At 40.6% G+C, this 27,748-nt stretch overlaps 1 protein-coding gene across 4 annotated transcripts in view; it reads left to right on the forward strand.

Moving 5' to 3' along the window:
- Positions 1 to 27,748, forward strand: part of sema4ba (sema domain, immunoglobulin domain (Ig), transmembrane domain (TM) and short cytoplasmic domain, (semaphorin) 4Ba) — a 167,934-nt gene that overhangs the window by 67,248 nt on the left and 72,938 nt on the right. For 3 of the 4 annotated variants that reach the window (XR_004578298.2, XM_034304954.2, XM_026913484.3), the window contains exons 3-6: positions 22,175 to 22,335; positions 25,106 to 25,168; positions 25,540 to 25,638; positions 27,575 to 27,686. Coding sequence is in view for 3 of the 4 variants with exons in the window: in XM_034304954.2 (XP_034160845.1) it covers positions 22,175 to 22,335; positions 25,106 to 25,168; positions 25,540 to 25,638; positions 27,575 to 27,686 (435 nt within the window). In the remaining variant the exon portion in view is untranslated. The remainder of the gene's footprint in view (positions 1 to 22,174; positions 22,336 to 25,105; positions 25,169 to 25,539; positions 25,639 to 27,574; positions 27,687 to 27,748) is intronic. The other variant, XM_053234853.1, reaches the window with a different exon arrangement.

The following is a 27,748-nucleotide window of genomic DNA, read 5'->3' on the forward strand; positions in this document are numbered from 1 at the left end:
AACAGTCAGTTCTCGAAGTTGATGCATTGGAAGCAGGAAAAATGGGCACACGTAAGGATCTGAGCGTGAAATCATGATGACCAGATGACTGGGTCAGAGCATCTTCAACATGGCAGGTCTTGTGGGGTGTTCCCGGTATGCGGTATCCAAAAGTGGTCCAAGAAAGGACAACCGGTGAACTGGCGACAGGGTCATGGGCACCCAAAGCTCATTGATGCACGTGGGGAGCAAAGGCTAGCTCATGTGGTCCGATCCCACAGAAGAGCTACTGTAGCACAGATTGCTGAAAACTTTAATGCTGGCTATGATAGAAAGGTGTCAGAACACACAGTGAATTGCAGCTTGCTGTGTGTGGGGCTGTGTAGCCGCAGGCTGGTCAGAGTGCCCATGCTGACCCCTGTCCACCACCGAAAGTGCCTACAATGGCCACGTGAACATCAGAAATGGACCATGGAGCAAAGGAAGAAGGTGGCCTGGTCTGATGAATCACTTTTTCTTTTACATCATGTTGACAGCCAGGTGTGTGTGCGTTGCTTACCTGGGGAAGAGATGGCACCAGCATGCACTATGGGAAGAATGCAAGCTGGCAGAGGCCTTGGGTCCTGGCAGGACCTTGGGTCCTGGCATTCATGTGGATGTTACTTTGACACGTACCACCTACCTAAACGCTGTTGCAGACCAAGTACACCCCTTCATGGTAACGGTATTCCCTAATGGCAGTGGCTTTTTTTCCCGCAGGATAATGCACCCAGCCACAGTGCAAAAATTGTTCAGACGGGCTAGCCTTCACTCCCCTCTCATTTTTTTAAATGAGTGCAGTAGTGGTGCAGAAAGTGGAGTGTGAAAAAACATTATTGTAGAAATTATTGGAGTGTGGAGTTGTGTGTATATATAGTGGAGTTTTGTTGTATTTTTGTTTTTCCTCTGGGTTTTTTGTTTTGTCACTGGGCACTGTAAAATAAATACACCTTGCCCTGAGAGTGCCACTGTGGATTGAGCTTAGACAGCCCTGCTTTTCACAGTTGGTGGCAGCGGTGGGATGGCTACCCGCAAGACAGTGCCTAGGGGCAGACCCAACATGGGAGGGCTGAGCGCCCAGACAGAGGCTATGGAGAAGGAGGATATGGACTGAGATACAGTGGAGTCGACAGAGGAGGAGGAGATAACTGATGGTCTCCAACAGGCTTTGCCCAAGCCCAGTCCACCACAGACCCAGCCTGTCACTTCCGTAGCAGTCCCAGGGGAAGGGCTGGTCGCCCTACTGCAGCAGAGGGAGGAGAGACATTGGCTAGACCTCCAGGGTCTATGTGAAGCTATCCTGAAAACCATCTGACCTGCAGAGACCCCTTCAGCCGTAGGGGGCCCGCAGATGGAACTCCCTTCCCCAGCATTCCACAGAGACCCAGCAGAACGCTTACCTGCATGAGACATGCCCTCAACAATGGTTTCTGTTCTAACTAGTCAGCCAACGGTGCCTGCCTATCAACAGGGGGAGGACATCGAGAACTACCTGTAGTGTTTTGAGCACCTGGCCAGGACCTGGAAGTGGCCTGAGGAGTGAAGCTGTTGTCTAGTACTATTGCTTACAGGACCAGCGTTGGGGGTTTTCCTGACAATGGATGAGGCACGAACGGAGGTCTACAGTGCCTGAGAGCAGCACTGCTAGAGGAATTTAACATCTCTCATGAGACCTACTGCCAGCACTTCTGAGCAACCACCGTTCCACTGGGGGAGTCACCAACTGAGACTTACCATTGGTTAAAGAACCTATACTGACATTGGGTCTGACCAGAGCTGCATTCAAAGGAGGTGATTGGCGACGCGAACATTCTGGAGCAGCTACTCTGTGTGCTACCATATGACAGTCACAGGCACACAAGCCGGAGACAGGACTGATAGCCGCCAAACTTGCACAACACTATCTGAACGCCCAGGTCCTCGGGGAGGTCCTCGCTTTCAACTTACCAGGATTAATTGTGTAGGCAGAAACATCTGGAACACACAAGGCCACCTTGGAGTTGGGGCTAGTGGATTTAAGGCAGACCATTGGGTTGAATGTGCAGACGGTGGAGGCGTGCAAAGGCCAGCACCAGCCAGAGATTAGTGTGTTTCTATTGTCAGCAACCGGGTCAGAAAGCCTCACTGTGTCCAGTGCAGAAAGCCAAGCTAACTGGTTTCTTTTATGTCCAAAGGGAGTGCAACAGCCCCAAGGATGTTGAAGGGCAAAGCCAGGTGTTATGTGAAGTTTCTGGTCATGCATTATATGTGCTGGTGGATACAGGAAGTTCTATGTCTGTTAAAAAAAAAAAAGTCACACAGCAACTTATGCTGCCACTATCATGGTGCAGTGTGTACATGGGTATGTGATGTATCCCTGAGCAGAAGTGACATTATGTGTAAATGAACAGCCTTACTTAATGAATGTTGCCATTGTTGATGATCTTCCAGGTGACATGATTCTGGGATAAGGCTTGGCTGTATTTTTTTGAGCTGTTATCAAAGACTGTGATGTTGACTCTGCCAATTTTGCCAATACCCATGTCAATGTTTCCTGTCCTGTTATTACAAGGGCCCAAGCTAAGGCAGGTCTGCAGCCGTTGCGAGACTTGGATGATACTCCATTACAAGGCGGGACCAGAGGCCCAAGAAAAATACAGCGGTGTATCGCCAGATATCTGGGTGCCACAGTCCCTGAGACTTCTATGGAAGGCCTCAAGGTCAGTGGCTGGAGGATCCCAGAGAACATTGGGGAGTTGCAAAGGAGTGATGTATTGGGGAAATCTTTATTTGACAGAGTAGATGAACTGATCTGTCTAATTTATGTGATGAAAAGTGTGTTGTGAATGGTGTGTTATATATGTAAAGTAATGATGTTACACATTTGATTGTCCCTACATGTTGCCAACCAATTGTTTTGCATCTTGCACACACAATACGCTGGGCAGGCCATTTAGCACAACAGAAAACATAGGTACGCATCAGTTTACATTTCCCTTGGCCATCCATGTATATTGATGTCTAAACATACTGCACCACATTCTCCATCTGACAGAAAACCAGTGCTGTGCACCGGTCAGGAAGAGCTCCCCTACAGCCCCTGCCCATCTCTGCACCATTCCAGTGGCTTGCTATGGACATTGTGGGGCCACTTGAGAAGATTAGTGTGGGTCATCAATATATAGAGGTTATCTGTGATTATGCCACCAGGTACCCAGAAGCTTTCTCACTTCGGTATATTACAACACCCAAAATCATCAGCATACTCGTCCAGCTGTTCTCCAGGGTGGGAATTCCTGAGGAGATCCTGACTGACCAGAGGACGGACGTTACATCACTGCTGATGACAACTACACTGACAACTGGGAATAACAGCCATCAGTACTAGTCCATACCACCCTCAGACCGATGGCTTAGTCGAGCGGTTTAATGAAGAGCAGGTGAGAGAAAACCAACATATGACACAGCAGACACACAAAAAGTGGTATGACCAGAACGCCAGACTTCACCATTACCACCGGGGGCAGAAGGTGTTACTGTTACTACCTAAGTGAGATGGGCCCTATACGATCACATGGAAGATGGGACCAGTCACTTATGAAGTACATCACCTTTATAAAGGCAAAGACATGCAGACATGTGAATCATGTGAATCTCCTTAAAAAGTGGAAGGAGGAGTTGGCCAGGGACATTAAAACCTCTCTGATGATCTGGAAGGTGGAGGATGGTAAAGATGAGGATCTGGAAGCAAGGAAAGGATTCTGCGATCGTCCACTTTAGTTGTCTTCCGTGGTCTTCCAGGCCTTTCGATGTTGTTGAGCTCACGAGTGCTTTCTTTCTTTTTAAGAATGTACTCAACTGTTGATTTGGCCACACCTAAGGTTTTTGCTATCTCTCTTATAGATTTATGTTTTTTCAGCCTAATGATGGCCTCCATCACTTCATATTGGTAGCTCCAATCGAACAGCTGCCAAATGCCACCTCAATACCTGATATCAACTCCAGACCTTTTATCTGCTTCATTTGTCTTGAAGTAACGAGGGAATGGACCACACCTGGTCACTTCTTGTCAGTCAATTGTCCAAATACGTTTGAGCCCCTGAAAATGGAGGTACTTTGCATAAATATATACACAGACATTTACATATATATATATATATATATATATATATATATATATATATATATATATATATATATGTAAATGTCTGTGTGTGTGTGTGTGTAGATTTTTACCTGTAAAGATGGTAAGACCTAGAAGGGGACCCAAGCCATTAGAGGGGGCTGCTTCTTCTTCTTTTCTTTTTTTTTCCCTTCTTTTTTTTTTGTACAGTAGTGGTGCAGAAAGTGGAGTGTGAAAAAACTTGTAGAAAGTGTTGGAGTGTGTATATATTTGTATATATTTATTTTTATTTATTTTTTTCATTGTACTTTTGTAAACAATCTTTTTCTCCTGTTTTTTTTTTTTTTTGTTTCATCACTGGGCGCTTTAAAATAAATACGCTCTGCACTGAGCGTGCCACTGTGGGTTGAGCCATTTTTTTTGGGTGTTCTTCCACCATCATGCCTCCGAAATGGGCCTAGACAGCTCTGCTTTTCACATGAGCTCCACCTCTTCCTGTGCTTGACTTACTCTGATTCAGCTTAAAGTCTTACCTAGAATCCATTTTACTAAAGTAAAGCTCTTTTTCTGGCTCAATTGATGTATGCAACAGATGTCTGTTATCACCCGCCAGTCACACTCATGTATTTTACGTTCCCCAAGCTCAGTGGTTATTGGTCCTGTTTTTTTGACACAGCGTTATTTGGTATTCTGTAAACATACCTGGTCTGACCAATACAAAGGGTCTCTAATAGTTTCTAGAAGAATTTTATTGCATTGGAAAAGCCGTTTACCACCTCACTGTTCCTCGTGGCTTTAGGATCTTATCTCTTTTCTTCATGTAGAGAAAATTAAATACAATCTCAGAAACTTTACAGTACAGGTTCACAAAAGATGGGACTTTTTTGCCCTTTGTTAAATCTTTGAGCATCAGGGTGGAGAAAGCACAAATCTACCATAGCTACTCGATTTCTTATTCTCTCTTTCTTCTTCTGTCTAATTGCTTAGTAACTATAGAATCCTCCTATTTATTTATTTATTTGTATATTTTTTTCTCTTATTATCCTAACGTTTTGGGTCTTGTATATGGGGGTGGGGGGAATGATGTTCCTGTCCTCTTTTCTTTATTTGTTCTTATATAAAAAAACAAAACGTCTTGTCGAACAAATATTATATTTAGCGTTTTGCTACAGTTCATATAGATGTGTGTAACTTATGACTGCTTGTGTGGATTCACTTGAAACTTGAAAGCCATGTACAGAACAAAATTCTGAGGTCAAAAGCAAAGTTTGGGGCATGGTCATACAAAGGGGTTGGAGCTAAGGAATCGAGCTGAAATTTGATATGTTGCCTCAATGTGATTACCTGTAAGTGGATTTTTAATACCTAATTACTGAAAAAACATGGCCACCATCAGCCAGTCAGATTTCAGCAGGCATTTGATAGGGTTAACATTGAGCTATTGTCACGAAATTTGAATGATCATTTCAGATTGCGAACCACAGCTGTCTGGTGCAATCTCTCTGTAATTGGCCGCTGGGGGTGCTTTTCATGTTTGTGCACACAAAAACAAACATATCTCTTCGAAAATATGTCCTGCTTTGAAAATTCTTTTTAGTTTAATGTGCAAAACCTACTTTTGCTAACTAGTCCTAGGCCTTTTGGCCAATCTTCACTAATTTGGTCAAAACATACTTTTGCTAACAAGTCCTAGGCCTTTTGGCCAATCTTCACTAATTTGGTCAAAACATACTTTTGCGAACTAGTCCCAGGATCTTTGGCCAATCTCACTAATTTGGTGTCAAACTACTCAGCAGTGTGAGAAACTCAGTAATTATCAAAAATATGTTGACATTTGTTAACAATATGGCTGCCACATGGAAATCAGTTCTAATGAGGCAGAGCATAATTTACTCAGACAGCTGTAAGACAGGGTTATCATTGAAATATTTCCACCAAATTTGGTAGTTAGGGCCCATATCCCACCCCTACTCAGGCAAATGAAATTACTCATACTCACCAGAAAGGGTGCTATAATATATGAAATTAACTTTTGGTTTATACCTTTGCAACTGTAGGGAATAGAGTAAAACTTTTATCAGCTGAATTCCTGAGACCTCCTCCATCCTATTGCCATAACTACCTTTGGCTGACATCCTTTCTACTATTTTTAATTTTCTAAAAAAAAAAACTTCTTTTTTCACTTTCTTTTTCAAGCTAGTCCTAGGCCGTCCATCTTATCAGCATAAAATATGAAATGTAGCAAGTGGAGAGTTACCTGACAAAAACATACTAAAACAGTTTTGATTGGCCACGTCATTTGGCTGCTACAGGTGAATAAATGTTTAGGCCATTGCATGTATGTACTGAAAGAGCTGCATCTTCTGAAAGTCTAATATCTATAAACTTTAGAATTCATAGTCAGTAGGACACACTTTGGCCACTGTTCAAATATCATAACAATGGGCCTATAGAGGGCTTTATAAATAAAAAAAAAAGTGCATCTCCTCAACCGTTTTACATAAGAAGATGACATTTGCTAGGCTTTTGTTTTGTTATGTGAAAATCGAAAACTTAATCAGCAGAAGGCAACATGATACATTAAGAGCCAGGGGGATGTAAACTTGTGAACAGGTTGAGTGGTGTTAATTGTTATTATATTGTTTAAAGATTTTTTCATTTAGTACTGCCCTTCAGAAGCTACATAAGATATTTACGTGTTTCTCAGAAGACAAAATAATAACAATTTGCACTGATCATCCTGTTCAAAATTTTACACCCCCTGGCTCTTAATGTATCATGCTGCCTTCTTGAGAATCAGTGAATGTTTGCACCTTTTGTAATAGTTGTGTATGAGTCCCTCAGTTGTCCTCAGTGTGAAGACAATATTATATATATCATCTCAACATCATATAGCCACTGTTGGAAAGGGGTCAGATATGCTGAAGTTCCTGGAAAACCAAATAATGTGCAGGACCTGGAGGATTTTTTGGAAGAACAGTGGCCAGTTTAACTGCTCAAGACAAACAAGGGACTCATGCACAACTATCACAAAACAAAAACAGTCATTGATCATCCAGGTAACAATACACATTGAAATGTGAAATAGCTTATTCAGGGCAATACTAAATAAAAAACATAATGCAATTTTTATGATCCCTCTTATTTGAAGATTCTGCAAGGCATATGTAAACTTATGACCCCTACTGTATATTATGCATTGTAGGACCAAAATGTAAAATGATATAATCTTAGACCACAGCTCTCATATAACCAAGGACAGAAATAGGTGCAGCTGAAGGTTAAATGCATGTTTTAACTGTATGACTTCATTAAAACTGGAGTTAGATATTTAAAGATCTGACTCCAATTTACTAGGTTAACTTATTGTAACTGATTCCAAAGAATAATCTTTTAGTTAATACTAGACGTGTAATATGTCACTGTTTAAATTACATTTAATCTAAGACAGCTTCATGCTATGTTTTGACGTACCTTTATTACGTACCTTTATTAGAGGCTTTTATATAACTTATTTATTAAACAATTATTCTGTTAGCTCAGAGGATTCTACTGACAACAAGAATAGGCCTTTCCTATTTACTTATCAGAGGCTGTTATTTAAACTTGCAAATATTAGCCTTTTATATTAGCTTGTCAGAGGTTGCTTTCAAATGTGTCTATCATACTAAAACTTTAGCTAGAAAACTATTTCTAGTAACCATACAAATCTTTCACTCTTAGTGCATCATATTTTCTTGCAGAAGAACCACTGAGTATTTAGGGATAAAGTAATAAAAGGGTTTATTATACAAAACACAAATGCATGATATATATAAAGTAAAAATAGAGGGAACTTACACAGTTAATGGAGAGAGTCATTGGCATTGGATGCTGATGGTATGGCATCTCCCCCATTGTATAATACATACATTTTTATACTCCTGAGCCTCTTTGAAATGTATAATGACCAGAGTACCGAATGGAAGAGACAGAATGTATTTTGTGGAAGGATGGACCCCCAGCCAGATAGCTCACCCCAGGGTGTTGTAGATTAATTCGATTGAATTAAACCCCTGCTTATTCAAGGCAGATGTGGCCCAGATCTTCTAGCTTTATTTGCATATGAGTGCTAATAAATGCTATATTTTACCATTTTTGTATCTTCCAAATACTTAAAGTGCCATTTTAATTCTTGTAACTGACATTATCTTGCCTAAACAATGTGTACAAACATAAAAATACAAAAAAAAACTAACAGTTCATACACATTCTGTAAGATTTATTTTCTAGCAGTTATTGCCGTAAAAAAGTTGTCGACAGCAAGCTTAAACATATGGTAATATTGGTAATAATTAATTTTTTGCAAAGTTATTTGTCACGGATTCACAGCGGAGGCAGATGCAAGTGCAGATTAGTGTCTGTTAGAGTGAAACACAAGAAAACAAAGACTACGAACATGAAACTAACAAATATGAGCTAGATACGCATGCCAAGATCATGAACACAATGAGGGCTAAATGACATACAATGTGACTACAAAAGACAAAAGCTACGCAGTGAGACACACAGAATCCAGAACTTAAATAGTGACACTAGGTGTCACTATTAGGTGAAACAGGAAACAGGTGCAGGTGACCAGTGAAGCATATGACTTGATAATGTGATGTGCTGAGGCTGCTGGGAAGTGTAGTTCCTTGGCATAGTCAGTGCTACGGTAACAGAACAAAATCTTGTGGCTCCTGAAGCATGATATGCAGTTCAAGGGGGACAACCAAGCGAAATGTCTCCTTGCTGATGGGGCCCTTAGGGCAATGAGGCCCATGGGGAGTGATACACTTAGTGGTGCAGGCATGAGACACAACGTCCTCCACTAAGCAGTGAAGTGGCGTGACCTCCTCTGCATAAATAAGGCGTGGCACGACGTCCATGGTGGAGCACAAGAGCAGAGCGATGGCCACCACGAAAACAGGAGGGAGAGGAGGAGCGAAGCAGGGAGGCATAGTGACATCATCAGCGGAGCAAGAGTGATGTGTTCAGCAGAGCAGAAAGGTGGAATGGCATCTGAAGTAGAGCTGGGTAGTGGAACGATGTCTGAAGTGGAGCCAGGTGGTGTAGTGGTGTCCTCGGCAGAGCAGGGAGACGGCCGATGATGCCCAAAGTGAAGCCAGGAGCTATAATGACGTCCTCAGCTGAGCAACGAGGCAGAGCGACATCCTCAGGGTGGGTGATGGTTCCAGCCTGGTTGGGAGCCCACTCCTCAAAAAATTTTCTCAGGGGGTGCGTGACTTTGAGCCATTCCAGAATGGTGCTGACGTATTCACTTTTTTCCTGCAGTTCCCACATCAGGCTGTTTTTTTTTTCCAGGAGATTTTGTTGGCCCTTGAAAAAAATTTTGCTGCATCCCTAGTTGGGTCTAGCTTTCTGTCATGGATTGATAGCGGAGGTGGGAGCGGTATACCTTACACTCAGTCCAGCGTCAAGTGGGCCAGATCACAAAAACTTGTGTACTAGGCCAGTAACACATCAACACTTCCTAAATGTTTTATTTTATCATAGTTTATCTGAAAGGTAAATTCAGAATGCACGAACAGTAATCTAAAAAAAGTTAGATTGTCAGACCTCAAAAATTGCAAGAGATTCACACATATAAGTGCATTAGTATTCATCTTCAAACAGAATGTTTTAATTGCATTGAGTACTGCAGTCTTCTTTAATCAGACTTTTTTTTGTTGGCTAATCAGACTTTTTTTTTTTTGTTTGTTTTTATGTCAGCAGCTAAGCTAAGAAAAGCTAACTTAACTAGCTAACTGATCTAAACATTGTTCTGTAAGGTCAGTTGTCATCAGGTATCATACTAAAAGGGATGCTAGCAAATACAGTAACCAATATTCATAAGTTTAGTTTACCTTAGAGCCGCTGTTCTGTTCTGGTTCTGACTGAGCTGTGACTATGGTCTTCCACATTGTTTAATCCAAAATGTTTTCGGCTTGAGGTATGAAACAAAAACAGCACCACCCTCCATATGATCAGCATAAACATTAGCACACTTTAACCATCTCTTAGCCAAATAATTCTGACTAATTTACTGCCAATACTTGCAGTTTCTACGGATTAGTTTTGCAAGTGTTTTTCATTCACTTCTCGAGGCAGTAGCGCTTAGAGACTGCTGCTAAGCAGTGATTGGTTGAGCATCATTATCAAAATTTTGCAAACAGTTAATTAAGGTAGATGAAATTCATCTCGGGCCAGGGTAAGAACCATAATTGGGTCAATATGTATGTACCACAGGTTTAAGTGTTCCCAACATATGACTTTCAGTTAATGCACACTTGATATCTTGATATCTAAACCACATTTAAAATTGAATGTAACAGTCCAAATGAAAGTGTCTTGAGCCCTTGCATTCAGCATTCTGCCTGGGGTAATGTTACTGGATCAATCTGACCAAAATTGCTAAAGTTTGGCAGCTACTAATCATCCTACTCATTAGCTACAGATAAGTTGCCAACATGAAGTTTGCAACGCATAACCAATTTAAACTGGTGATTTTACCCGTGTGGAAAGCAAGTTAAAATTGTTAGAGTTAAATAGATTTCATAATAACTAACGCAGCTTAGGTAGTAGGCTCCTTTTAGCTAGCTAGTAACTTAGTTATTGTTTTTAGTAAGTTAGCCACAGCTCATTTTAATTTTATCGCATTTTACATGTATTTCAGTATTTCAGTGTTTGTTGTTTTGCACTGAACAATAAGGGTATATGTGGACCATTTACTCTGGTTCACACTTTAATATTAGAACAGCTGTTGCAGGAGCTAACTAACTTAGCTCAAGTGTGCAACAACTAGCTTGTGTTATATTTCACATCATTTCTAAAATTTAAAAAGGTGTAGATAGCTAGGTTTCATTTCTTTTTCAAATTTATATCATAGCAGAGTAAATATATTTAAAAATTAAATGACTTTCCTGGACCTCAGCAGCTCCAGCTTCCTGCTTCAGTTTGTCTCTTCAGCTGAATTGGCACCTAAGGTTACTCAATATATTCATGCACTAGAAGCATTTTTTTTTTTTTTAATGTTTGTAATCAGAAACAAACACAGAGTTACTCATAAGATGATAATAAAACCATATTTATAAATAAGAGAATTTCCCACATTCACAAGTTGACAGTTTATAGCTTTTTTCTTCTTATTTAATGGTCTATATTTCGGGCGAAAGGGGCAGGCCACATAATGCATGAGCACGCTGATAAATAATGCTAACATTCCGTGTACCTACGTACAGAATGATTAAGCATATTGGTTGTCTGCTAAGCATAAAGTAATTTATTGTGATTAATATTGTGGCTGTAACCTGAATCAATGAAGCAGTAACGATAGGTGCATGAATTAGATGATTCAAGGTGGCGATGTGAGAGCTGAATCTGCCACATATGCGCAGATTTCACACAGGTGGATCCGTAACAGACTCATGAACCGAATACGCACTGGATCTGGACTAAATCCGCCAAACAGAGTTGATTGTTAGAATGCGCCGGAAGAAAAGTTGTTCTGTATTGGAGTCGTCTGCTCTCTGGGCATCTGACTCTGTCTGAAAGTCACATCAAAGGAGTGAAATGGCTGCAGTTTTTATGCAGATCTGCCATATAGGAGTCTAGATTCATGAACCAAACAGTCTGTGAGTTACGTATGAATCTGTTTTTGCATAACAAATGTTATCACTTTTTTCACAAACCCAATTAGCATGTTTGTTTGAGTCATGGCACACTCCTACAATACAACACAGCTCATCTTACAGATCGATTCAGGTTAGATTCAAATAACTGTTTCTCAGGCCATGACATGAATCAAGCTAAAATTTGTTGTACTGCATTGTTGTGCTGTGAGTAGATTTCTACTGCTGACTAGGTTATTTAAAAAACATGGTGCTATCACATTGCAGCACTCACTTCACAGTTTTAGCCTTAAGCTACAGTCACAAATTTTTAATAGTATATTCATCTGTGGTTGGTTTAGTGGGTACACTTCATGTTTTTGCTTTAAAATGTGCATATCTCTTGGAAAATAAGAGCCCCATTTAGCTCCCGCCTACTCCAATTTACAATAATTTGTATAATATGCAAAACCTATGTTTGCGAGCTAGTCCTAGGATTTTTTGTGAGATTGTCACATGTTTGGTGAAATATTCAGGAGAGTGTGAACCTTAATAATTATTAAAAACATGTAGAAATGTGTAAACAGTATGGCCACCACATACCAATCAATCCATGTGGGGTGGAGTTGGTTTACTCAAACAGTGTACTTCATGAGTGGTTGAACAGTAAGCAAATTTTGGAGCATAACTATTGAAAAGGGGCAGAGCTTTGTTGAAATAACTGTTCAGCAGGCATTTCACACAACTAGCACTAAGCTATTGTGACAGAACATCAGTATGTTCTTGTATGGTCTCTTTATTGTCACTGGCCACTGGGGCGATGTTTGCTGAGACTGATTGGACCCCAATTGACTATTATTGTTATTATTATTGCTATTATTATAATTATTATTATTTATATTTTTTTCCTGCCTCAAAACTAATTGTGCAGACCAGACCCTAAGTCCTACAGGCATGAAACTTGGTCAGTAGGTAGTACTCCCTCCCGCTATTTAGGCAAGCGAGATAGGCATGATTGGCCTAATAGTGACTCTAGAGTGAAAGTGTTTACATTTTGGTCCATATCTAATGAACCGTGAGTCAAAATTATTATTAACAAAATTATTTTTTTCTACTGATACCTTGGCTTCACCAAACAAAAAAACGTTAAGAACCATTTAGCTCCACCTCCTTGTATTTTGTGATAATTTGTATAATATACAAAACCTACTTTTGCAAACTAGTCCTGGGATTTTTGGCCCATCTTCACAATTGTATTGTCAAACTACTCAGCAGAGAGTGCACCTCAATAATGATCAAAAACATGTTGACATTTTTAAATGGTATGACCACCATAAATCAGTCAATTGGTGGCGGCACTGGATTACTCATATAGCTGTTATTCATGATTAGTGATATGAATTTGAACCATATTTAACAGACATGTTCAGACATATTTTTGTTATCATTATTATTATTATTATTATTATTATTATTATGGCTCACTATTATTATTGTTTCAGAATTGTACCGATTATAGTTTGACTCATTTGATTAGTGTTTGGAATTAGTATTTGGTTTGTTTAATTGTGCATCTTTCTGTAGTTGGTGTATATATAGTTCATAGTTGTTTTTAATGCAGAAAATGTTTAATGTCTTTTTTTAAAGTGTTTCTTCAGTTTTTGACTTGAACCTTACAACGCTAATTTCTGTAAAATGATTTTACACACACACACACAAACACCAGTTAAATATGACTTGCTTTGAATTTCAGCTTTTGCTTTGACTTTGCTTGAATTTCAGTAGCGGGCTGTTGTTGGTTTTTTTTTTTTTTTTTTTTTTTTGGTTTTTGGATCCTCCGTGGAGATCGTGAAGAACATCAGATTCCTTGGTGTTCATCTGACGGAGAACCTCAACTGGTCACTCAACACCAGCTCCATCAGCAAGAAAGCCCAGCAGCGTCTCTACTTCCTAAGAAGGCTGAGGAAAGCCCATCTACCACCCCCCATCCTGACCATGTTATACAGAGGGACCATCGAGAGCATCCTGAGCAGCTGCATCTCTGCCTGGTTTGGGAATTGCACAGTCTCGGATCGCAAGACCCTACAGCGGATAGTGAGGACAGCTGAAAAGATCATCGGATTCTCTCTCCCCTCTGTCACGGACATTTACACCACACACTGCATCCGAAAGGCCAACAGCATTGTGGTCGACCCCACACACCCCTCTCACACAGTCTTCACATTACTGCCATCAGGGAAGAGGTTCCGAAGCATTCGGGCTCTCACAACCAGACTGTGCAATAGTTTTTTCCCTCAAGCCATCAGGCTTCTCAACACACACAACTGAACTGGAACTAAACTCACACACACACACTCACACTCATTCAACTTCATACATTCATTAAGTTATTACAAACAAGTTGGCTTGTTCTACTGTTTACATTGTACATTCCACCACTGCTACTGCTGCTCTGCTCGGTTCTTTTCACTGGTAACACTTGTAAATTTGCACGTTGCACTGTATATAGATATATATACAGTAGGTTACGGGTTGCTGCTATTTTGTGTTTGTGTACTTGTCCTGTACAGTACTTGTCCTGCACTGTCTCGTGTTGTCTTGCACTGTTTGCACTAGGCTGCACACGATGCACTTTATGTGGCTAGGGCAACTTAGTCTAGTCCTCAGCTCTGTGTTTTGTAACTCTGTGTTGTGTGAGGTGACAATGTTGTTTTATGTAGCACCTAGGTTCTGGAGAAACGTTGTCTCATTTCACTGTGTACTGCGTCAGCTATATATAGTTGAAATGACAATAAAAGCCTCTTGACTCTTGACTCTTGAGTCATGTGTCTTTCATCACATAATCATGGTTAATAGGGTAAATGGAAAATGTACATTGTATGCAGAGTGCAAACAGGGAATCTGGCAATACGAGCTATGACAGCATAACTGCAAAGGAGAGCCAGAAGGTAACACAGACATGAGGGTGCCCAAAAGCAAATATGTTTTCAGCCTAGACTTAAACACTAAGACTGTGTCTGAATCCCAAACACTAATTGGAAGGCTGTTCCATAAATGTGGAGCTTTGTAAGAGAAGCTTCTGCCTCCTGCTCTAGCCTTCATTATTTGAGGTACCAAAAAAGAGCCTGAACCTTTTGAGTCGGCGTGGCAGGTCATAAAAGACCATTTTATGCATGAGACCATTCAATGCTTTATAGGTCAATAGTAGTATTTTATAATTATTGCAAAATTTCATTGCTGCAGTCTGGACTAACTGGAGCTTCTACTCCATTTACTGGAACATCTAGACAGCAGGACATTACAATAATCCAACCTAGTGGAAGTAAATGCATGAACTAGTTTTTCTGCATCATGTAATCGCATTATATTTCATATAATGAGTCAACAATCACACCAAGGTTTTTTACTGCTGTACATAATATCTGAAATGCCATCCAGAGTTACTATGTAATCAGAAAGCTTACTTCTAACTGCATGTGCTCCTAGTACAAGTACTTCTGTCTTGTCAGAATTAAGTAGATGAAAGTTAATAACCATCCAATGTCTGTCCTTTATACATTCCTCAACTTACTTAAGCTGGTGTGTCATCAGCATAAAAAAAAAGGTGGAAGCTGTTTACGAATAATTTTATCCAGAGGTAGCATATATAGAGAAAAAAGCAGTGGGCCCAAAACAGAACCGTGTGGAACACCAAACTTTATCTTGGTATGCCTAGAGAAACCACCATCTTTATTTGTCCCTTATTTGTTAAAGTGTTAACAGTTAAACTGCCCACTGTTCTTAAGAAAAATGATGATCGTTGTAAATTATTGTTTTGTCTTCTGGGAAACGTAAATAGCTTATGTAGCTTCTGAAGAGAGTACTAAATGAAAAGAATAAGATATTTAAACAAAATAATAATTTACACTGATCATCCTGTTCAAAAGTTTACATGCCCCGTCTTTTAATGTAGTGTGTTGCCTTCTTGAGCATCAGTGAATGTTTGCACCTTTTGTAATAGTTGTACATGAGTTCCTCAGTTGTCCTCAGTGTGAAAAGATGGATCTGCTCAGGACAAACAAGGGACTCATGAACAGCTATCATGAAATATAAAAGTTTTTGATGATCCAGGTGACTACACAGAGTATTAAGAAACAAGTGTATATAAAACTTTTGAACTGGTTTGCATACACTTTTTGTACAATCGTTCATGTCGAATTTAGACATCGCATTGACTTTTCTAAAGTCCTCACAACAGCAGAATGTCCTGTCAGTTTTGGGGACCAAAACCACTGAGCTGCACCAGTCAGTGTGGAACTGCTCGAACCCACTGGGATACCCACTGGTGCAAAGCAGTTTAATCCCCAGCAATTTGTAAAGCTCGAATGGTGTTCGTGACATCAATGATGTGCCCCTGATCAGTCAGAATCTCTTTGTTGCCTCCACAACATTATGTGCGGAGATGATGCAGAGAGGCATCACTTCAGGGTGTCATGTTGCGTAGTCCACTAGCAATAACACAAAGAGATGCCTTCATGCAGTCCGTTCTAATGGCCTGATGAGGTCCATATCAATTATTTTAAAGGGGACCTTAATTATTAAGGGGCGCAATGGCGCTTTTGGGCTGACCAAGGGATTAACCAGCTGACATTTCTGACATGCTGCACACCATAAAAACAAGCCATTAGATGGTTTAGTGTTTTGTCCTATCCTAAATGCCCTGCCATGGAATTATAATGAGCAACCTGGAATAACATTTCCTGACAGCTCTTTGGGACCAACAGCTGGGTCATTTCATCTCTGGTTTGAGTGTCCTCTGTCACTCGATATAACCTATCCTTAATAATTGAAAAACAGGGGTGGGACATTAGGGCAACATTAGGCCGAATTTGCTGACTATCGAATAATCTCACTTGGTTGAAGGCGTTCCTTGAGGGTCTCATCATACGACTGCCTATAGGGGAAATCCCCGAGGGGAATCCCTGCAAAGAAGGTAGGAGTGGGGCCCCCCACTCCCTGTGTCCCCCTGATGTGGAGCTGACGTCGACAGGCCCGGCACCGCCTCCCCAGCCAATGCTGCGCACATTTCACCCTGTGTCTCATTACTGCAGGACCCATCCATAAACATTTCTTTTGCTAATATGTTAAACCTCGGCCAGTTGGTTCCCAGGATCAGTGGATGGGTGAGGCAAGGATGATGGGCACCAGCGGATATTCATGAACATCCCCATGTAGATCCGGGGATCTGGATCACCCCCCCCACCTACATCATTTGGCACTGGTCCTGGAAGTGCCCGGGCTCCCCGCAGTGCCAGCAGACCAGCCCAGACTTGACTCCCTCACCCACAGCCACGGATTCACCCACCTGCAGGAAAAAGGACAACACAGAGGGACACGGGGGAGAACTTGGGAGCGGGGAGTGGGCTTCGGTGGAATGGGCCCCTGTTTCCATGGGGTAGGGAGAGGGGCGGGAGGGTAGCAAGATGGAAGGGGAACATGAGGGCGAGAGAGAGAGAGTGAGAAGTGGAGGAATTGCCTTCCCCTGATTCGCCGCCAGGTGGTCTTCGGCCAGCGCTGATGGTGCTGTGACGGTGCCCCACGCCACCACGGAGTGCTCATATAGCTCTAAAAAGGCTTCTGGTTCGTCCTGCGGACCCATCTTGGAGAGGGCGTGGCCACGATGGCTGCTAGGGCTGCAGCTGGAATACTTGCATGAAGGACCAGGCCCCGGAGCACCTGCTGATCAACTGCCTGAGCGCCAAGCAGGCCCTGGACGCGCTTTTCCTGATCCCAGCGCAGCTTGAGGATGGCCTGATGCTGGGTTTGGTGGAGGTTGGCACCAGTGTAACAGTTCCCAAGTTTGAGGAGAGAACGAGGAAGCTGGAGACAGGCTTGAACACACAAACATTGCTTTATTCTTTACTTTCACTGCCTTTTATTTTCACACGCAAGCACAGATGGCTTGGTGCTGGTTACTCTCACTCTCTCTCTCGAGGCGCTCATCTCTTCCCTCTTTATCGTTGTCACTGGAAGACAAACAGACTTATTAACAGAATTTGTGGCAGATGTGCATTCTTACCACTCACCTTCTCTGGCTCCGCCCTCCATTTACAAACCGGCGCTCGACCACGCCTCCGCTTCCACAGTTCACATTCTACATCAGAATGGGGAAAAACTGTAACCTCTTTGACTTTGACCGTGGCATGGATGTTGGTATGAGAAGGGCTGGTTTGAGTATTTGAGAAACTGCTGATCTCCTGGGATTTTAACACACAACAGTCTCTATGGTTTACACAGAATAGAGTGAAATCAAAAATCTGTTGATGAGAGAGGTCAGTGGAAAATGGCCAGATTAGTTTAAGATGCCAAGAAGGATACAGAAACTCAAAAGATCACTCTTTACAACCTTGGTGAGCAGAAAAGCATCTCAGTATGCGCACAACATTGTGCCCATGGTAGCTTATTTTTTTTTTAGCTGACAGGAGTGGTGCCTGGTGTGGTCTTCTGCTGTTGTAGTGCATCCAGCTCAAGGTTTGATGTGGATTCTGAGATACTTTTGTGCTCTGAGTGCTTATTTGAGTTACTGTAGTCTTCCAGACAGCTCAACCAGTCTAGTCATTCTCGTCTGATCTCTCTCACAACAAGGTGTTTCAGGCTGCAGACCCTTCACTCACAGGATGTCTTTTGTTTTTCACACCATTCTGATTAAACTGTAGAGACTGTTGTGTGTGAAAATCCCAGGAGATCAGCCATTTCTCAAATACTCAAACCAGCCTGTCTGGCGCCAACAACCATGCTACGGTTAAAGTCACACACACACACACACACACACATTTTATATATATATACACCACCACAATGGATTTGAAATGAAGTAATCAATATGTGATTGAAGTGCAGATTATTACATGTAAAATATTGCATTAACCATTTAGGAATTACAGCCATTAGGAATTACAGCCATTTTTACATAGTACCTCCATTTTCACAGGCTCAAAAGTAAATGGACAATTGACTGATAAGCAGTTTAATGGCCAGATGTGGCTTTTTCATCATTATTTCCTGACAATGAGATAAAAGGTCTGGAGTTGATTCCAAGCGTTGAATTTGCATTTGGTAGCTGTCCATTGGAACTCTCAATATGCGGTCCACAGAGGTGTCGATGCAAGTGAAAGAGGACATCATTACACTGAAAACTCAAAACAGACCTATCAGAGAGATAGCCGGAACTTTAGGAGTGGCCAAACAAAAAATTTGGCACATTCTTAAAAAGAAGGAATGTACTGGTGAGCTCAGCAATACCAAAAGGCCTGGAAGGCCATGGTAGACATTTAAAGTGGATGATTGCAGAATTCTTTCCTTGGTGAAGAAAAAACACTTCACAACATCTAGCCAAGTCAAGAACACTCTGGAGGAGGTAGACATATCTTTGTCAAAGTCTACACTCAAGAGACACCTTCATGATTGTAAATACAGTGGGTTTACCTCAAGATGCAAACTTCTTGTAACACTCAAGAAGAGAAAGACCAGATTAGCCTTGCTAAAGAACCTCTAAAACAGCCTGACCAGTTCCGATGCATGATTAATGTGTACCAGAATGGGAACACATTATGGGAAGAGAAGAGTATGGAGGAGGAAAGGAAGAGCTCATGATCCAAAGCATACCACATCATTTGTCAAACATGTGGAGGCAGTGTTATGGTATGGGCATGTATGGATGCCAATGGGACTGAGACACTGGTGTTTATTGTTGCTGTGACTGCCTATAGAAGTAGGAGGATGAAATCTGAAGTGTGTAGAGCTATACTTTCTGCTCAGATTTCTGATTCTGGTTCCAGACTTCAGGCAGTCATTGACTGCAAAGGATTTGCATCCAAGTATTAAAAATAATTCTGATATATATTCAGGACTGTGTAAAAACTGGCTATAATTCCTAAACGGTTAATGCAATATTTTTGTTAAACCTCTTGAATTAAAGCTGAAAGTCTACACTTCAGTCATATCTTGATTTCTGCATTTCAAATCCATTGTGGTGGTGTACAGAGGCAAAATTATGAAAATTATATGTTATATATAATATATTGCATATACATGACATTAGTCAACCAAACATCTCTGAGTCTTATTTCAAACACTGTTGATGCGCTACCCACTTTTCCTACCTAAAATGAGTCCTGTCCATTGAGGAGAGTCGGGAGTGCTAATCACATCTGGGGAAAAGATAATCTTCACTTTGAGTTTGATGCCCTCGGCCTAAATGCTATCAATTCCTCTCAAAGCTCTATCCTCAGAATCACTCATATTTTCCATGTTTAGGTGGTAGCACCACATTACTGTGTGAAGTATGTACCCATGTGGTTTGTGCTTGATACAATACCGCTGCATCCATCACCAGAAGGACGGAAAAGGTCCCTACCATTTAGCATCTAGCAGAGCAGCTGTGTGGTTTCTGATCATTACCCACTGTCCAGGTACAATGGCGTGTCTCCCTTTGTTGGTTCCTGCCATGCCAGATACGCTGCTGAGCAGAGCTTACTTCATTAGTGTATCAGATGTAAGATGCACATCAGCTTGTTTGAGGTCAGTGGTTCAAGGCAGGGATGTTTTATGATCCGATAGGGACTTAGACTTAGACCTACTGCTTTCTTGGGTGTGGCTCTTAGGCTGCACAGCAGGCAGCATATCCACCCAATCCCACTTTGATGTAGCTTTGACAAGTGTTGTTTCAAAGTCTGATCTTGTTTCAACCTGCCCAGAAGCCTTAGTCCTAGAATGTTCAACATTCTCATGACCTCTTGTATTACTTTAGCAAAGAAATTAGTACCCCGGTCTGAGAAAATTATTTCTGCTGTTCCCCATCTGAGAAAGAAGTCTCTGACACTACTAGTACTTTGGCAGTGTGCAATGCTGTTCCCTCTTGGTTGGGTATGCTTCAACTTAACGTGAGAACTTGTTGACCAATATCAACACATCCTGCTTTTCCTGACAGGGAGGAGTTTGCGCTCCAGCAGTTTTGCTGTTAGGTTGACACAACCTACAATGGCACACCACATCAAATGCATGAGCACAGAATGTAGGATTCCATCATATTGAAGAAAATCGATAGACCATGTTCTGGACATCCATGTGTCCTAGACTGTGGAACTGTCAGGCCAAATATGGAAACAATGCCTCAGGAGCAACATACCTCCCCCCTTTAGTCCAGAAGCCAGCAGAATCCGGATGCATGGTCTGGTCCATCTAGGACCAGATTTCTAATGCAGGAGGATCAGAGTACATCTGTAGCAGTTGGGAGCATACCTGCTGGACGTTTGTCTAATTTAGTTTGTCTAATTCATCGTGCGTAAGCACTTCAGAACACACTGAAATAGTGTCCAGAGGATGCAAAGAGAACAACTAGATTTTACATGACAGTAGTGTAAAAAAATGGATATTTAATTTTTTTCATCTCTGCATTTTGTTGCTCAAGCTGTCCAAATTTGACTTGAATTGTATTGATGGAGCCTTGAGAATGCTCATAGGTTTTTGATCAGAAATAGCGGCATTGTTTGTGTTTAGAACATTCCTGTGCCAATTTGGAACGTTCTTGTGCCTGTGTACAAATTTTCTCACATTGCTTATTTGTGAACAAGGAGTGCCATTGTCTGAAAACTTGCACTGCTCTTTCAAGGTCCTTTTTCTTCACATATTTTTCAAGGAAGAAAAACATTGTTCTTTACACCACTCTGCCTACTTTGTGAGGTTAAACTCCTTACACATTTTCGCCTTTTTCTTCAAGCACAACTTACGTAACTTCTGGAGTACAGGTGGAAGGAGGAGGAAGTCATCTATGTCCCACCGGAGTCACCAAAGCTGTTGAAAATCTTTCAGAAGTTAGAATCAGGAACAAGGAGACCAGCCAAGAGCCAGATTGTAAAAGTATAGGAAATTTAAGTTCGAGCAAAAAGTGTAATAAACAAAAGAAGGTGATATGTAATAATTGTCTGATCATCAAAGGTTTCCATGTGTCCGGAGTATGTTTGTTATCTGATCTGGTTTGGTCTCTAAAACACACAGCTTAAATATAAACATCTTCGGACACAAGTCCACAGTCGGACACAAGTCCACGCCCTTTTGTCAGGAAAACCATTTCTTCAGCATAGATGGAGAGTCCGAAGGACAATAAGGAAGAATAAATTAAATAGGAGGGCACCTTTTTAGCACTTCTTCACATAACAAGCTCATAATACATGTTCTCAGAATAGCATGGCTGCATGTCGCAGAGTTACAATATGCAAGTTATCATAATCATATGGTTTTGGGTAAAACTAAAATGAACATAATCAAATTAACAAGGGAAACATCCCACAGCACCAACTACTTTATCACCATGGGGTATGGTTCACCATCGTTGTTTCAAGAATATCCGTCTTCATTTCTGTCTCTCCTATGTCTTTGTCTCCAGATACAGAAGACAGGCTAGCCAAGAGGTTTTCACCTGCTGGAGTTTTAAACTTTACCTCTCTGCTTCTGAGCCCAGAAGATAACACACTATACGTAGGTGCCAGAGAAATTCTGTTTGCACTTAACCTCAGTGATATCAGCGGACTGCATCTGCACCGCAACGTGAGTTTGTGTGTGTGTACTCGCACGTGTGTGTGTTCTCACTTTTGGAAGTGTTTTCTATCTATCTATCTGTCTATCTACCTATCTATCTATCTATCTATCTATCTACAGTCAGGTCCGGAAGTATTTGGACAATGACAGAGTTTTTGTGATTTTGCCTTTACACGCCAATGAAATAAAACAGTCAAGATGTGATCGGAGTCATTTACCATTTAGGATTTACAGCCATTTTCAACAAAGTACCTCCATTTTCAGGGGCTCAAAGGTATTTGGACAATTGACTGACAAGAAGTTAATTGACCAGGTGCAGTCCATTCCCTCGTTACTTCAAGACAAATCAAGCAGATAAAAGGTCTGGAGTTGATATCAGGTATTGAGTTGGCGTTTGGCAGCTGTTTGACTGGAGCTACCAATATGAAGTCCAAGGAGATCTCAATGCAAGTGAAGGAGGCCATCATTAGGCTGAAAAAACAACATAAATCTATAAGAGAGACAGGAAAAGCCTTAGGTGTGGCCAAATCAACAGTTGGGTACATTCTTAAAAAGAAAGAAAGCACTTGTGAGCTCAACAACAGCGAAAGGCCTGGAAGACCACGGAAGACAACTAAAGTGGATGATCGCAGAATCCTTTCCTTGGTGAAGAAAAACCCCTTCACAACATCAACAGAAGTCAAGAATACTCTGGAGAAGGTAGGCGTATCATTGTCAAAATCTACAATCAAGAGACGCCTTCATGAATGTAAATACAGAGGGTTTACGAAAAGGTGCAAACCACTGGTAATATTCAAGAACAGGAAAGCCAGAACTAAAAAAGTCTCCCATGTTCTGGAATAAGATTCTTTGGACTGATGAAACCAAGATTAATTTGTACCAGAATGATGGGAAGAGAAAATTATGGCGAAAAAAAGGAACAGCTCATGATCCAAAGTATACCACATCATGTGTCAAACATGGTGGAGGCAGTGTTATGGCATGGGCATGTATGGCAGTCAGTGGAACAAGCTCACTGGTGTTTATTGATGTGACTGCTGACAGAAGTAGCAAGATGAATTCTGAGGTGTATAGGGCTATACTCTCTTCTCACATTCAGCCAAATGCTACAAAACTGATAGGACGCCGCTTCACAGTGCAGGTGGATAATGACCCTAAACATACTGTGAAAGCAACTCAGGGCTTTTTGAAGGCAAAGAAATGGAATATTCTTCAAAGTCAGTCACCTGATCTCAACCCAATAGAGCATGCTTTTCACTTACTGAAGACAAAACTGAAGGCAGAAAGACCCACAAACAAGCAGCAACTGAAGGTGGCTGCAGTGAAGGCCTGGCAAAGCATCTCCAGGGAGGAAACTCAGAATTTGGTGATGTCCATGGACTCCAGACTTCAGGCAGTCATTGACTGCAAAGGATTTTCATCCACGTATTAAAGTTATGGTTATATTTACAATTATGTCACTTTGTCCAAATACCTTTCAGCCCATGAAAATGGAGGTACTTTGTTGAAAATGGCTGTAATTCCTAAATGGTAAATGCCATATTTTTGTGGAACCTCTTAAAGCTGAAAGTCTACACTTCAATCACTTCGATCACATCTTGATTGTTTTATTTAAGATCCATTGTGAACTCTATCATTGTCCAAATACTTCCTGACCAGACTGTATATACATATATATGTATGTGTATATATGTATGTATGTATGTATGTATGTACACACTAATCAGCCATAACATTAAAAACCCCTTGTGTAGGTCAAATGTGATGCTCTAGGCAGCATTCTGCTGGAAAATGTTGGGTCCTGGCATTCATGTCGATGTTACTTTGACACACACCACCCTACCTAAACATTGTTGCAGACCAAGTACACCCCTTCATGGCAACAGTATTCCCTAATGGCAGTGGCCTCTTTCAGCAGGATAATTCGCCCTGCCACACTGTAAAAATTGTTAAGGAATGGTTTATGGAACATGACAAAGAGACAAGGTTTTTACTTGGCCTCCAAATTCCCCAGATCTCAGTCTGATCAAGCATCTGCGGGATGTGCTGGACAAACAGGTTCAATCCATGGAGGCCTCACCTCACAGCTTACAGGACTTAAAAGATCTGCTGCTAATGTCTTGGTGCCAGATAACACAGCACACCTTCAGAGGTTTTGTGGAGTCCATGCATCAACAGGTTAGAGGTCTTTTGGCAGCACAAGGGGGACCTACGCAATATTAGGCAGATGGGTTTAATGTTATGGCTGATCATTGTGTGTGTGTCTCTTAGCCAAAAAGACTGATGTGTAATGAGTGAGTGGTGTAATATAATCAAAAGGTGCAAATTTCCTTAAGCAGCATATTTAAAAAAAAAAAGTTGGTGCCAAGATCAATTTGTAGGGTTTCCTTAAGAGTGTAATTGGTCATGTTCTCCTTGTAACTCCCCTACATATTGTTTGGATATTTGCTTTTCTGAAAGCACTGAGCTTAAAAATGTCCATTGCATTGATAAGTTTAAGCACAAGCTTAAACTTGAATGATTATGTGAATCTTTGGCTTCCCAGAGTAATATTGATGGGATTGGTAATTAACCCTGTAAAGTCTCAGTTTTTAAATATGAATACATGAGGACAAGAGAGAATAAGGTCTTCACAATTCAGCAGGTCCCACAAGGTGTTCATAACTAAATGAATGTAATCTAATTTATGTAAATAATTAATGGTACAAAAGAAACTTGTCTATAGTATTTTAGGTGTTCATTAAGGAATTTTGTATGACTTCTTGAATATTTTTTGCAGTTCACATGGAGCACACCAGAAAGAAAACGAGAAGAGTGTAGCTTTAAAGGCAAAAATCTACACGTAAGTGAATCCTCAAACATCGTAAATTTTATTAGAGGAAAATATCAGTCATCTGTGTCTTAAAAGTAAATGTAATTAATAAATTAAATTAATAAATTATTTAGAATTACAAACACAAACGCAATTATTTAAAATTACAAACACTACTCATTTTATTTACCACACTGTCATAAGTGCTGAAATGTAAATGCTAACTAGTAGGTGAGGTTGTTCAATTTACATTTCTTGGGTCTTCCACGTACCCACTGACTTGAAACCTGACAGTGTGAGAAAGTTTGTACAAGTATTAACATGGGTTCTGAACTGAAACACTGACTGTGGTCTCATTCTCTCTGTCTTTTTCATCCTCTCTCATGCTGTTGATCCACCAGACTGACTGTTTCAATTATATTAAGATTTTACTGCGTGTAAACACCACTCATCTGTATGTGTGTGGAACGTATGCCTTCAGCCCTATGTGTGCACACATTGTAAGTACATATTTGGTTTTTGCAACACCCAGCAGGCAATACATGCATTATTACAAGACAGCAATGCATTATCCATGTAAATTAAATGAATCAAAATTTCCTGCAGTCATACTGTCTACAATTTCAAAGTAGGAGTGGTGATATCAGATCAGACTTGCTTTCTCAACTGCTAGTATTGTGAACTTCATGTGCCACAAAAAAACACTCTTGCTCTAAGAGTTTATTCCCCACAAAACAACCTCTTCTGACACTATAAAGACAATTTTACATTCTAAACCCAGATGTTTTATCCCTCCTCCAGTCTCTTTATTAGAAACCATGGCATACACAGAGATCCTTGCTGTCTTGAGTCTGTTCTCCTCTCCTGTCCTTTAACGCATTACTCTGATAAGATTGTTTACTTTTTGTGTTATGTTATTTCAGTATGGTTGCTAAAGACAGAGGAATCCATAAATATGCAATATACAGTGCCACTAGATATTTTGTGAACCCTTTACAATTTATTGTATATCTGCATATATTTGACCAGAAATATGATCAGATCTTCATCTAAGTCTTAAAACTAGATAAGAGAACCCAACTGAACAAATGATGCAAATACATTCTAGTTTTTACATTTATTTTTTCAGCAAAATTATCCAACATTAAATATCTTTGTCGGAAAAAGTATATGAACCTCTAGGAGTATGAGTTAATTTAAAGGGGTAAATGAAGTCATGTGTTTCAAGAAAGGGGTGGCAATCAGGTGTGAGTGTAGCAGGCCCTCCCATGTTTCAAGAACATAAACTTGGGTCTGTTGGAAGAATATTCTGTGGAAAGATGAATCCAAAATAGAACTTTTTGGTTTTTATGAAACGTGTTTTTTGGTGAAAAAACAAACACTGCATTCCAATGAAAGAACCTCCCAGCTGTGAAGCATGGGGGTGGCTGTATTATGGTTTGGGGCTGCTTTGCTGCCTCGGGTCCAGGACGGATTGCCATTATAGATGGACCTATAAATTCGGGATTGCATCAGCAAATTCTACAGGAGAACGTCAGGGTATATATCTGTGAACTAAAGCTTAACTGTAAGTGGTTCATATAGAAAGACAACGACGCTAAGCACACGTTGCTTTGTAAGTCTACAAAGAAATCGTAAAATCAGAAGAAATTTAACATTTTGAAATGGCCAAGTCAAAGTCCAGAACTTAACCCAATAAAAATGTTGTGGAAGGAAATAAAAAGCCCACCAATATCACTGTGTTAAAGCAGTTTTGTAAGGAGCAATGGGCCAAGATACCTCCAACCCATTGTGCAGGATTGATCACCAGTTACCAGAAATGTTTGTTTAAAGTTATTGCTACTCAAGGGGGTTACACCAGTTAATGAAAGCAAAGGTTCACATATTTTTTCTGACAGAGATTTTTAATATTGGATTATTTTGCTCAATAAAATTTATAATGTTTTTGCATCATTTTTAATTGGGTTCTCTTTAACTAATTTTATGACTCAGATGAAGATCTGATCACATTTCATGTCAAATTTATGCAGAAATGCAGAAAATTGTAAAGGGTTCACAAACTTTCTATTGACACTGTATATACACGATAGCATGCCACTACACTCTTAAAATAAAAGGTTCTTCAGGCACTCTTTAAGGGTTCATTGGATAATTAAGGGTTCTAGGCTTCCAAAAGTACTCAACTTGGAAAGATTTCTGATAGGGAAACACTATGCTACAGACTTCAACATAGAAACTTTAAGGCCTTTCCCAGAAGGAACACCCAAATACAACATTTTCCAAGAATTATTTTATCTAAATAATAGTTGCTTATTGGCAAAGAGTGAGAACAATTCAATATAATAATTGGGGTATCAGTATTGTATAGAAAAATCCATATGGCTTAACAAAGCAATTTTAGAAAGACTCATATTATTATATTATTTTCCTCTACAGAGCACAGCAGATTTCTCCTTGGTTCGCAGCAGTACGGGGGAGATTGTGACAGAAGATGGACGCAGTCGCTGCCCTTATAATCCTGACTATAAGTCCACTGCCATCATGGCTGGTATGTATGGTCTTATTTATCAATCTTGTAGTAATGTTGTGTGTAAATGTTTGTGTAAGCCA

This window comes from Pangasianodon hypophthalmus, chromosome 6, assembly GCF_027358585.1.
Source record: "Pangasianodon hypophthalmus isolate fPanHyp1 chromosome 6, fPanHyp1.pri, whole genome shotgun sequence".
NCBI lineage: Eukaryota > Metazoa > Chordata > Actinopteri > Siluriformes > Pangasiidae > Pangasianodon > Pangasianodon hypophthalmus.